The 12,993-nt window shown below is 51.9% G+C and overlaps 1 protein-coding gene across 4 annotated transcripts; it reads left to right on the top strand.

The window, feature by feature from the left end:
* Positions 1–1,535: 1,535 nt before the first annotated feature.
* On the top strand, positions 1,536–12,718 carry SMIM29 (small integral membrane protein 29). 4 transcript variants are annotated; one of them, XM_034767411.1, is made up of 6 exons: positions 1,536–1,618; positions 2,297–2,414; positions 4,940–5,128; positions 6,537–6,562; positions 7,439–7,505; positions 11,627–12,718. In XM_034767411.1, the coding sequence occupies exons 3-6, from the start codon at positions 5,018–5,020 to the stop codon at positions 11,687–11,689; spliced, it is 267 nt and encodes an 88-aa protein (XP_034623302.1). In that variant the 5' UTR covers positions 1,536–1,618; positions 2,297–2,414; positions 4,940–5,017; the 3' UTR covers positions 11,690–12,718. The 4 variants fall into 4 exon arrangements, with proteins under 4 accessions (XP_034623302.1, XP_034623299.1, XP_034623301.1 ...); XM_034767408.1 differs by having other exon boundaries at positions 7,400–7,505; XM_034767410.1 differs by having other exon boundaries at positions 4,933–5,128; positions 7,400–7,505.
* Positions 12,719–12,993: the final 275 nt, after the last annotated feature.

Raw genomic sequence — 12,993 nt, 5'->3', positions numbered from 1 at the left:
TGCATAGAGCCCTCTACCTGCATTAACTTCAGCGAGAGTTATGGGCACTCAGCTTCTTGAAAAAATGAGCCCAAAATTGGCTCTGCCCCCAAGCTCTCAGGAGGAGGTGATGGCAGACTTAGCTCTGGGCCATTGAAGGCTCCTGGATCTGTGCTGTGAGCATCTCTCATGTTACAGGATCTGGTGACAACATGATAGTCACCTGATGTAGTTAAAGCAGGGTATAGAAGGGACCGAACATCACAGGGTCCACGATTAAGGGTCCATGGATGCTACAAGGCCAAACCATGTGTTAATTGGGCTGGACACAATTGTGTTGCAGCTGGATCTGTGGATACGGTACTAGTGTCTGTAGCGAGGAGGCTTAGAGGTGGGCACAGAGCACTGAGGTGATATGTGCTACGGGGCTTTGGAGACATGATATGGAACCTCATGGACTATTGGGCTGTATGTGGCACTGGGCCTTGGAGATCATTTTTTAGGACAAAGGATGTGACCTCAGAGCCTGCTGGGGGTACCCTGCTGCCCTATGGCCTTTGCTAGTTGGCTGAGGACGGAGTGGAAGAGCTGCAGTTGAGGGACATTTAAAGCTTCTCCATTATGTCTGCCCTGAAGTCTTCGTTGGATTCTACCCATCCTTCCCCAAAATAGGAAAGTTCAGCTCCTCCCAGGAGATCCCTGGTTTTCTCCTCCTTGTGGCCATGGAAGTATCTCAGATGCCTTCCAGCTATTGCGGGGTGAGTTATCTCCCCATATCCCTCCTGTGGAGCCGTCTCAGGATGTTGACCCGAGCTGGGTGGCAGTGGGGCGCCAGTGGACCTGCAGCAGTATCTGAGCCCGAGTGCAGAAGCAAGGGTGTGGGAGCAAGATCCATCGACGTCTGCGGTGCAGCCATCAGTGCTGGTGCCTACAGCATGCCCGTGGCCCTGGGACGCCTACCCTGCCCTCATGGCACTGAGTTCATGAGGTGGTGGATGGGACCTTTAGCCCGGGCTAGGCAGCAGCAGCCCCGGCGGAATGAGGGGCCCTGTCCCGGAGAAGCCTGCATGGCATGGTGCGCCGAATGGCACCCTCAATGCCCCCTGTCGCGGCGGCAGGGCCAGCTGGCTGCTGCCAGGGCCCTGGACAGACAGTGCCTGTGCGGCTGCTATAGCCACACATGCTGCCCCTTCTCCCCATGGCAAGACCCCCCCGCACTCCCAAAGATGCAGCTGGCCTGGGGGAGGGCAGCACCCTGGCAGATGGGGCGTTCCCAGCTGGTGTGAACCTAACAGCACCTCCGGGGGGGCTGCCCCACTGCAAACCCCTCCCATCCCCTGCGGGTCTACTGGGGCAACAGCCCCTCACCCAGGCCTTCATCTCTTCCGTCCTCCTCCTCCTTCCTGCCCCTGATCCCTCCGCCCCAGCTGGCCGGCTCGCCCCTGGCCGGGACGCAAGCAGCTGCTGCCCCCTGCCGCCTCTCCGCTGCACCAGCCGCCTCCGTCTGGCCAGCCCCGGCTCCGCCCCCTGCCCGGCACCGGCCGAGGCCCCGCCCCGCCGCGGCCGGCTGTCAGTCACGCGCCTCTGGGCCCTTCCGGATGGGTGGGGCGAGGAGGGGGTGCGCGGGGCCGGGCGGCAGGTAAGGGGCTGGCGCTGCCCGGAGCTCGTGGCAAGCAAAGGTGGGGACGGGAGGGGAGTAGCAAAGGGAGGGGGGCAACAAGCCGGGGAGATGTAGCAGGGCAAAGAGAGGGGGCAGCAAACGGAGAGCCGGCAGGTTTGGGGAGGGGGGATGCAGCAGGGCAAAGGAAGGGTCTGGGGATGGCGGCAAAGGGAGAGGGGTGGGGTAAAGGGAGGGAGGTGGGGGTGCATCAGGGTAAAGGGAGAGGGTGGAGTAGGGTAAAGGGAGAGGGGGCAGGGGAGATGCAGGAGGGCAAAGGGAGAGGGGTGGAGGATGGCAGCAAAGGGAGGGGAGTGGGGGGGTGCAGCAGGGTAAAGTGAGAGGGGGTAGGGGAGATGCAGGAGGGCAAAGGGAGAGGGGTGGGGGATGGCAGCAAAGGGAGGGGAGTGGGGAGGGTCCAGCAGGGTAAAGGGAGGGGGTGGAGTGGGGTAAAGGGAGAGGGGGCAGGGGTGCAGGCGAGGTACTGGAAAGCGAAGGGTGGCCAGACTAGGGGAAGGCAGGAGTCTCTCTGGGGCCTGCAGCAGGACGGGTTAGGGGAAAGTGTAGCCAGCAAAGCACAGCAAGCTGCAGGGATTGTACATGAGCCCGCAGGGTTTTCTTGCAGGGCTTTAGTTTGAGCCTGTGCTTGTCCTTCCTCAGGACCTAGCTGTAGGGCTTCGTAGAGCCTCCCGAGAGGGTGATGAACACGTCTTGGGAGTGACGCCTCGCCAGCAGCAGCTGTTGCACACACTGCCCAAGCGCTGTGGAGTTTTTGGTGGTGAGCAGGGCCATGCACTAACGGAGGGAGACCTGGGAGGGGGCGTTATATGTACGGGGATGGAGAACACTGCAGGTAAAGGGAGACACTGCCACTAGGTTAAAAACGATAAAGCCCCCTAGCTTAGTACCAATAACCCTATAGATAACGAAGTGCTAATTTCTCACTATGCGTGCAGGCCCTGATCTTACAATGGGCTCCCTGCCAGCAGATCCCTGCTATAGGAGGTCAATAGGCTGATACTTGGGCTGAGCCTGTTGCAGGATTTTAGAGCCTTATTCATTGCATTTCTTTTCTGCTTGGACAATGCAGGCTGACTCCTATGAGTCTGGTGTGTACATAAGATAGATGTTACAATTCTAAATTTTTTTTTTGCTTGGAGACTCCATGCCTGTCTGCTATGGTGTCCGTTCCAGATAGGCTTTAAGGGCGAGTCTGAGTGTTGTCCCTCATGCAGACTTTACATTTGTTCTTTCTTTGTTAGGCTTTCCCCCCCCCGAATCTGAAATAAGCCTTCAAGGTTTGTAAGCCATCTGTGCTCTGTCTGGGGGATAGAGAGCCACAGAAATGTAGGGATGGAAAGGACCTCAAGAGGCCACCTGTTCCATCCCTCACGCTGGGGCAGGGATAAGTAAATCATGGATACCAGGATTAATGATGCCATGGCCTAGACTAGTACTGTGGGGTTTGGGCTGCTGGTGGGGAATGTTTGCATCCAAGCACAATGATATTTCTTAGGACCATTCTGCCTCCTTTCCCCCAAACCTGGCCCTCGACTGGCTGCCAGCATCCCTTCAAAGGAGGAGAGATCTGATGATGGATTGGAAGCTCTTTGGGGCGCGGACCATTTTTGTTGATGTATAACACCTAACACAATGGGCTCGTGGGCCATTATGAGGTGCGACAGTAATACAAACAATAAACAATGGTGGGGCCTGGGATGAGTCCTGCACAGGACGCTATCAAGCTGCTCCCTGTGGCTGTGGGTCTTTGGGTAATTCCCTGTAGCGGATAAAGGCCCACTGTGCTCATCTGAGATGCAGCCTCATGGCTAAGGGCTTCCAGGGCGTTTCCTGACTCCAGAATGCTCAGGGGTCTGCTCCCAAGCCAAGATCTGGCCTTTGCTGTCTATTTCAATGTGTGTCTTTATCCATCTCAAGAGAGATTTTGTATGTGCTGCGTATTGCAAACTCGTGCTCTGAGATACTTGTCTACGGCAGAGATTCTTTCATGGATTAAGCTGCTGGGGGAGGTCTCTGCACCAGCGTCACGGAGGAGAGATTTGAGACAGAGCTGGGCTGTTTTTTCTCACATCCCCAAATGGCGCATTGTTAATTATTATTTGTGTTACCGCTGCACCCAGGGCTCATTGTGCTAGGGGCTGTGAGCTGTCTCTGAAGCGACGTCCTCATCTGGACGTTTCTGTGGGAGCAGTGAGGCCGTGAAGATGTGTTGGCATTTCCTTGAGCCTAGCGCTCTTCTTGGTGTCAGGCTAATGCCTAGGGTTTCAGGTGAGATCAGGGCCCCGGTGTGCTAGGAGCTGTACGTGCATGTAGTGAGGAACGGTGCTTACGATCTAAATCAGTGAGACAAAGGGGAGGAGAAACAAAGCATTACCATCCCCATCTTAAAGGTGGAGAACAGATGCACAAAGAGGGTGACTTGCCTAAGGTCATACAGGAGTCAGTGGCATAACAGGGAACTGAATCCAGGTCCCGAAGGCCAGTGTCTAAACCACAAGCCCGTCCTCTCTCTCTAGTAGATGCAACAGCCCGACAAGGCAGTGGTGAGGTGTGTGGGCTTCAATTCCTGCCCAGGTTGCAGGCAGGTATTACCTAGCACTGCAGGGGGCTGTGTCCTTCTCTGGCACCTTTCGTCTCAGCGCCTCACAAACATGACCAAGATGTCTGCCTCACACCCGGGGACTTAGGAGGGTGAAGGGAGGCGCATCATCCCCGTTTTAACAGATGGAGAAACTGAGAGGGGGAACTGGCCCACATTTGCACCAGGGCCGTGACTCTGTCTTGGGCAAATTGCTTCTCCCTTTTTTGTGCTTCCATTTTTCCCCATCTGGCAAAAATGGGGGTGAAGTTATTGATGCAGGGCGCTTTGGGCTCTGTGGCTGGGCTGTGCTCTCTGAGCGCAGCGAAGCGTTGGAAAGCAGATGCTCAGCGAGTGCCTAATAGATGTGTGCAGGCTTGTTTTGAAATGTGCCGTTTCCCTGTGCAGCATGGGTAGCTTTTTAAAGCATCCCCCTCCTGAGTGCGTTTAAACGCTAAGGATCCGATCCCTTACCTGTTATACCTTCCCTTGACCCTAATGGGCATTGGGTGGGGCCTGAAGCAGCCAATCGGATGTCACCGTCAGTCTCATGACTCATGTTATACGCCGTGGTACCAATTTGGGGGCTTCACATCCTTTCCCCCCACCCCCGGCTGGAATTTGGCAGCTGAATGGGAGAAACTGATTTGAATCTTAAACTTAAATCTACGATCTTGTTCTGATTGTTTGTTTATGGACGAGAGGGTTAGCCAAGAGGTTGTCTTCCCGATGAAGATCGGAGCCACCCCTCTGTCTCCTCTCGAGCAGCTGCTTCCGATGCAATGAGTAACACGACCACTCCCACCTCTGCCGGCACCTCCAGTGACTCCTTGGTAGGGTACATCCTGGTGCCCTTCTTCCTCATCACCGTCATCGGCATCGTTGTGGTGGTGGTAAGAGACTTGTTTTTGTTTGGGAGTCCCCATGGTGCGATCCTCTAGGTCGCTAGTTCAAATCCAGGCATTGACCAAAAGTTGTAACCACCTCGGTGGCTGCTGGTCCCAGTGCAGATCACGTTGGGAGCTCTGGCAGAGACCAAGGGCTGAATGGGCCCCATGGAGACCACACTCCTCTCTCACCCCTAGACGTGGTCTCTCCAGGTTGGGGCTGACCTATGCCGGTGTGTGGTGAGCTTGAGTGGCCGCTGCCTGGGCTGTCCCTGCTCTGTGGCTAGAGGATGTCAGTCCACCCAAGGGGTGGCCGTGTGAAGCCTTTCCCCAGCACTGATGTCCCCAAAGAGTTAGGGAGAGCGCGATCCGTGAGGGCGCGGTTCTCTGCTGGCCTGGCAGAATCTGCACTGTTGGTACAGTGCCCGGTGGCTTGTCTCTGACCTTTGGCTGATTGCACTCCTGCTGGGAGGGCACTGGGCATTTAAATGCAAACAGAAGTGCCTCAACTCTCTTTCTCGGTTGCTAGTGGCCTCCACAAATACCTGGCTACGTCTGGCTCCTGAGAGCCGGGCTGGCCCAGGCAGCTCGCTCAGTCAAAGAGCTCAGATCTAAAACCAAAACCCGAGAGATCCTCGCGCCCCAAACAGTTTTGTTCGAATCGAGGAGGGGAGACCTGCGGTGGGGTTGCACGTAAAAGGAGGATTCATTGTAAGTGGGCAATGATGGGCCAAAGCCCATCCCCAGGGTGGTGTCTTGTAGACTATAAATGGGGTGAGGGGATTGGATGGCCTTTTACAATTTTTTAAAGGGAGTGTGTTCTAGCTTGACCACAAGGCATGGACTCAATGCAGGACTCATTGGGTGAGGTTCTCTGGCCTGTCCTGTGCAGGAGGTCCTAGAGAGCAGATGGTTCTAATGGACCTTCCTGGCCTATGGTGATGGGGTACAGAGCCTTTCGTCTCTGCCAGCTGGATGGGTACTGCTTGCAGGCCACCCAGCAGCTGTCTGTGAAATGAGTGGATTTATCCGCTTCCTGCGGAATGTGTGTCCGGATCACAAGTCCGATGACAACGCTGGCAGCTTGATGGCAGTGGCATGGACTGAGCTTCTTTGGAACAGTCTCTTCCTAGGTGGCCAACTCCTCGCTAACACCTAGGGCCAGCGTCTCCAAAGCGCTCAGCCTCCAGCGTGTGGAGCTGTCCTGAAAATCTGGCGTCAGGTGCCTGGAGATCTCTGGCCAGCCCCATTGACAGGGGATGCTATGGGGGGAGAGATAGTGCTGCCGCCATCCAAATGGAGGTCTCCAGGGCTGGCCAGCCCCTTTCATTAGCGCCAAACTCACATTAAATATGATAATGCCAACCCATGGGCTGTGTGGTTGCTCACTACATGCTTTCCCCCCCCATTGCAGATGATGTACATTCAGAAGAAGAGGAGGTAAGTGGCTGAGTCTGGGGGCTCTGGTATGTTAGGGAGGGGAAGTCTGTTTTTGCTTTGGCCGGAGAAGAGGGGTGGTCATACAGCATCTGCAGCACTGGCCTAGCTGGAGATGATAGAATAGATCCAGACTCACTCGGGGGAGCACAGGGGCCTTTGTGTGTCTGGGAGAGAACTCACTGGCTGTAGTCACTTGGTGCCTTTAGATTTAGGGCCTTCCCCCTAGATCAAGAATGGTGCTAAGGGAAGGGAGGGTGTGCAGTGAGGATTAACCTCTGTCCCCTTGTTCTGTCCATGTCCACCTTCTGGGGCAATGAATATCTTCCACCTGACTTGGATCCTCGGCTCTGTGATGCCAGATCCTTTGTGTGCGGCTATGACCTGTGGTGGCAATAGCTGTGGGCTCAAATGCTGCAGTCCTTGCACAGGCCAAACGCCCATTGACTCATCGTTGTGCTCGGTCCCAGTGTGCTAGGTGCTCCGCTGCCCTGAGGAGCTTAGACCCGAGTGTAAGAGGAGACAGTGGGTGGATTGAACAAAGAGATGGGGGAGGAGTGTGAGGTAACAGCGAGATGGTAGCTTTGAATGAGGAAGGAGAGCTGGCTTTGGCCCATGGGCTCAAGACCTGGGATGAGATTTTCAAAGCTGTTTAGATGTTCAAATTAAGGCAAGGAACGTGTCTAAACCCCCCTAGGCGGCTCTGGAAATCTCAGCCCCTGTGACTGTCCCTTCCCCTTTGCTGGCCGTGTGATCCTATTGTCAGCGTCACCCTGGGTCCATAGCGGGGCTGCGGGTTCACAGAGCAGCCTCGCAGTCCCCTGTCTCTGCGTGTGTCAGGTTTGACAGGTTACGTCACCACTTGTTACCGATGTACAGCTACGACCCCGCAGAGGACCTGCACGAGGCTGAACAGGAGCTGCTGGGGGATCCAGACGACACCAAGGTGAGCTGCTCGGGTCCAGAGGCCACGCGCGAGAGCGGCTGTGGGCGGGCGGCGCGAGTGGGTGTGATGCCACTTGGAGCCGGTCGTCCCCGGCGCCAGTCACGTTTGCTTTTGGGGTAACGTGCTTGTGAGTCAGGAGGGTTGCCGGAGAGGAATGTGAGGAGGCACTTTACCGAGCATCCAGACTGCTCCGGCTAATGTTCCTCATCCTAAATTATCTGCTGTAGAAGATCTGCCCAGGAGAGCACTGTGCATTCAGCAATCTTGTACAAGAGACACGGGGGATGGGGTCTGAGCACAGGACCTGGTTCAGTGCTTAAGTGGCTAGTTATGTGGGCAAGTAACGACCTTTCGGTGCCACTTTTGGCCTGTAATCACAGAGTGATTCAGGTTTCTGTGTAGTCTCTCAGGGAGTTTGCTCCTGGAGGTGAATTCCTAAGGGCTGTTGTAAATGCTAAGTTTGAAAGGGTCACCGTCAACTTGGCAAACCACATTTTTGGTCTGGAAACTTTGTATCTGGTATTGTTAATGGGAACAGTGGAGATCACTATCACCAGCCTGTTACAGCAAAAGTCGGGGGTTGTGGTGGAGAATCAGCTTGACATGAGTGACCCTGTGGCCAAAAGGGTGAATGCGATCTTGGGATGCAGAAATGGGAATTTTGAGTAGGAGCAGAGAAGTGGTTTCACCTCTGCATTTGGCACTGGTGCGACCGCCTCTGGAATCCTGTGTCCAGCTCCAGTGCCCACAATTCAAGAAGGATGTTGATCAATTGGAGAGGCTACAGACAGGAGCCATGAGAATGATCAAAGGATCAGAAAACCTGCCTTCTAGTCCTAGACTCAAGAAGCTCAGTCTATTTAGCTTAACAAAGAGAAGGTCAAGGAATCACTGACTTGATTACAGTCTATAAGTACCTACAGGAGGGACAAATATTTAACAATGAACTCTTCGCTCCAGCAGAGAAAGGTTTAACACAATCCAAGGGCTGGAAGCTGAAGCTAGATAAATTCAGACTGGAAATAAGGAGTAAATTTTTAACAGTGAGAGTAATTAACCATTGGAACAATTTCCCAAGGGTTGTGGGGGATTCTCCAGCACTGATCATTTTTCAGTGAAGACGGGATGTTTTTCTACAAGATCTGCTCTAGGAATTGTTCTGGGGAAGTTCTCTGGCCTGTGTCACACAGGAGGTGATAATCACAATGGCCTTTTTTTGCATTGGAACCTATGAATATATGAAATGAATCGTCCTTTCTTTGGCAGCTCATTCTGTGTAGTCAGTTCAAAGGATTTCCTCGGTATTGTCAGGCCCCAACCTTGCAAACGTTTTACCATGTAACTCATTGGGTCTGTTCCCCGGTATAAAGTTACCTTTGTGTTTGCAGCATTGGTATTTCCTCTGCTGAAAAGAGCCCTAAACTCTAACAAGAGAGCAGAAAAACTTTGTCATTTGCTTTTCAAAGGATTTTAACAAGATATTCCTTTTAAAGGGGCTCTGTCAGAAACAGGATATTTTTTCCCACTTGGTCCATTTAAAAAAAGAGAGAGATTCACGTTGACTGTATTCCTTTAAATATCACTGCTGTTACTCAATAGGAACCATTGAATAGAAATGGAGGTATATTTAAAAAAAATCTGGCTTCAGAAAAAAATACTAAGAAATACCCACTTGCCTCTTAAAAACGTGGTTTTGAAAATTCCGTCATCTGCTGTAACTAGAGCTTTGACCCGCAGTACTTCAGTTACCAGGATCAGTAAAAATCGGTACAAGATTTTCCCCCTTCCTCATATTGATCATCCTGTCCTTTAAAATACACCTGTAGAGACAGTGACCCCTGGGTGAAAGGAGGCTGCACAGCTGAGGGAATAAGGCATTGAATTGTTGGTCAGGAAAGCTGAGTTCTGTTCTCAGCTCTGTAACTGACCTGTCCGCGTGTCCTTCGCTTCTCTGTTTTCTCATCTGTGAAATGGGGATAATATCAGGCTTTGTAATGTGCTTTGAGATCTATAGTTTAAAAACCCTATACAAGAATTAAGCATTTATTATTATTATTATTTTATTATGCACTTGAAATATGTAGAACAAATCCATAACTATTTAATGTAAAGCTCTCCAGAATAAAGTGGGCATATACCATTAACAATCACATCTTAAAATAAATGAATTAATAATACTGTAGATTACTAAAACTGTACAAAAGTCTAGATCTGATTTTCCACCATTTATACTGCTTTGCATTTCATTCCATTTGGATGATGAAAACAGGTCAGTTTCCCATTGTAGTTCTCACGTGCTATCCCAAGGCTGCAGTGTTTGGGCTGCAAATACAGCAGGGGAATTTTTAACTTAATTACATTGAATTTTTTAAAAAAAACCGAGCTTTCACAAAACCTAAATGTGGGGCCGCAAGCTCTAATTTAAAGGGTGTGATGGACAGGGAGTTGAGAAGAGGCCAAGTGCTGTAGATAAACAACATCGGCCGTGTGGAAATTAGGTCAGTGACTCAGGGTGTGTGGGGCGTGGCTGATTGCTGGGGATGTGTTAATGCTGAGATGATCACCACCAAAGCTGCGTGATCTTGTTCAGGCCAGTTGTCCTAGGCATGAGCCTAATGCACTAGATCAGAACTAGAGGGAAATTTAGATCAAAAGGGTTTAATCCTTGCCTGTTTCTCCTGTGCCTTCTTAGTAAGGCCAGGTCTACACTAAAACATTGTCAAACCAGCTACGTCGCTAAGGGGTGTGGCAAATCCACATGCTGGGTGACGTGGTTAAGCCTATCTATCTCCCGGTGTACGCAGCACTAGGTTGACTGAAGGATTCTGCACGGGTTTAGATCGGCTTAACTATGCTCACACCTCTGAGGGTACGTCTTCACTACCTGCCGTATCGGCGGGTAGCAATCGATTTATCCGGGATCGATATATCGCGTCTCGTTAAGACGCGATATATCGATCCCCGAAAGCGCTCACCGTAGACTCCGGAACTCCGCCAGAGCGAGCGGCGGTAGCGCAGTCGACGGGGGAGCCGCAGCCATCGATCCTGCGCCGTCTGGACCCCAGGTAATTCAATCCAAGATACTTCGACTTCAGCTACGCTATTCGCATTGCTGAAGTTGCGTATCTTGGATCGATTTCCCCCTCCCCAGTGTAGACCAGCCCTGAGTGATGTAACTAGATTGACCCATCTTCATAATGTAAACCAGCCCATAACACCTTTCTGAGCTAGATTGCTGATGCAAATCCTGCCTGGATCAGCAGCAAACTGTGCATTTACGCTCTGGAAGCGCTATGGTGCCCCCCCGGTGAAATGAAGTGGTTTAGACTAAGTTCCATTCCAAGTGGGCTAGTGTACATGCTGCACAAACTTGTGCTGCAAGTGGTGCTAATTTGGGGCCCCTTTTGCAGGCAGACTCCGCGGAGGCTATGATTTGACTGGCTCAGAGAGACTGAACCCTTTGGCCAGGGGAAGGTGCTAGGGACATTTCCCCCGCGCTTGCCCACGTTCTGCCTGTTCTGTGCACAAACCGAAGGCTTGGGTCTGCAGGATTGTGTAGATTTTACAGGGTGGTGGAAACGAATTCATGAAAATAACTGGTTTAGGCAGGCAATGGGGCCTGTGATATTGGGCTTCAACTGAACTTTAACGCATGTTCCATGAGAGAAACTGACCACTCCAGCTGATCTGGCTTCTCCAGCATCTCAAGAGCTGCCTCTTATTACATGCAGTTGAGGAATGTTGTTTGCCGCTATCTCCTTGCTAGCCAGATAGCATCCAGAGTTTCTCCTCTGTGGCTGTGGACTGATGTATGGGATTTCCACTGCATCAGCTCATTTTCAGGTCATGACACGTGGAGGGGGGAAGGAAAACCAGCCCCTCATGATGCAGACTGCGTTTGTTTCTTTTCACCGCCTCAATGGACACTGGGAATTCTCGAGTTCTGATCCCGATACCTTCCACGCCTCTGGCAAGTTGCTTAATCTCCGTGCCTTGGTTTCCTTATCTGACCGAGAGGTTAACCCTGACCTTGCTTTTGTGCCCACGGGAGCTTGAGGGGTGTGTGTGTGTGTGTGTGCCTGGCACTTTGAACTCAAATAAGCATGTATTGTTTGTTGCAGGTGATGCGAGGCTGGGGTGGATATCAGCCCCATCGGACTCCGCTCATGGACATGAAAGCATAATGCAGCTCGGAGACCAGTGCCCAGGCGATGTACTAATCACCTCCACCCCTCTCCCTTCTTGTTGATTTCTGTGCTAACGTCAAGTCCTCCCACATGGAGTTAATTGTTTAAAGCTCCACCCTCCGTTTTGCTCGACTTCTGCCCCCCTCTCCCTGTTCTGCCCTTTACAAGGTACGGCGGGTGGGCGTAGTCCCTGCCAGCTTTAGCTTCCGAGTGCTGTCAGACGGTGCTGCCCCTGAGCGTTCCTGCCGGCGAAGCACTGGCGGCATGGGCTGAGTCTTGGGTTTGCACGTTTTGACCAGGAACAGCTCTTTCCTCCTCTTGGTTGCGGATATAAAACCCTCTGAGCCTTTTCACACGGGCCCAGAAGAGAGGCTGTCGATCCTGAGAGTGTGTTGGTGAAACTCCATCGCTGGGTGGCTCAAAGACTCAGCCCCAATAAACCCAGTTATCACAACCTCCCCTTCAGTATAAGCCATTTAAAACCAACGCAGTTGTAGTATTGCAGATGCATCTGCTGACTGCACAGAGAACAAACCTCCTGCCATGCTGCCTATCTATCGATGCACATCTTGGGCGTGTTACTTTGCATGGGGCAGTCCCATGCACAAATCTGATTATTGTATCTCTTGCTCGCTCTGTATGGGGACCTAGTTTAATGGAACCTTTGCTGCGATCTTGAAATAGCTGACAGCAAGCATGTTTCCTTCAGCCCTGCAAAAGGCCATTCAGAGGGGTGCATTTGAAACAGTCCTTTGATTCCAGTCACCCCAGGGCAGGGATGGGTACAGTTTGGCTATGCAGTAAAAAGAGGGTGAGTTGAGCAGAGCAAAACTGTCTTTGCATTCAGCCAAGAGGCCTTATGTATTTGCCAAGGAGGAGAAGTCTTCCTGGCACAAAAGCTACTGGATAGTAAAACAACCGAACTTTGTAATAGTTCAGCAAGGTGGATCTTTCTATGTGGATGATTTTTGTATTCAATAGTAGCTCATCTCTATATTTTGTAAATAAAAAGGCACCGTGAATGTGTGTGTCTCTGGCAAGATCTTTTTTTTTTTTTTTTTTTTTTTTTTGATAATCTGCAGTTCCTGTCTTTCCGCTTAGAGCAGTCAAAACCCATGTGAAGTGCAGCTTGTGTTGTGTTAACCCTTTGTCAACTGCAGAGCTGGGCCTGGGACACCATGATTGAAAAGGTACTGTGTCCTCTGAGCAGAATAGAAACCTCACCACCACCTGCCTTGAAGTCAGGTCCACTGATCTCTCCAGACTATGGCATGAAGTGTGTGTGTGTGTGGGGGGGGGGG

This window comes from Trachemys scripta, chromosome 4 (assembly GCF_013100865.1).
Source record: "Trachemys scripta elegans isolate TJP31775 chromosome 4, CAS_Tse_1.0, whole genome shotgun sequence".
NCBI lineage: Eukaryota > Metazoa > Chordata > Testudines > Emydidae > Trachemys > Trachemys scripta.
This window is presented reverse-complemented; position numbering and strand designations above follow the sequence as displayed.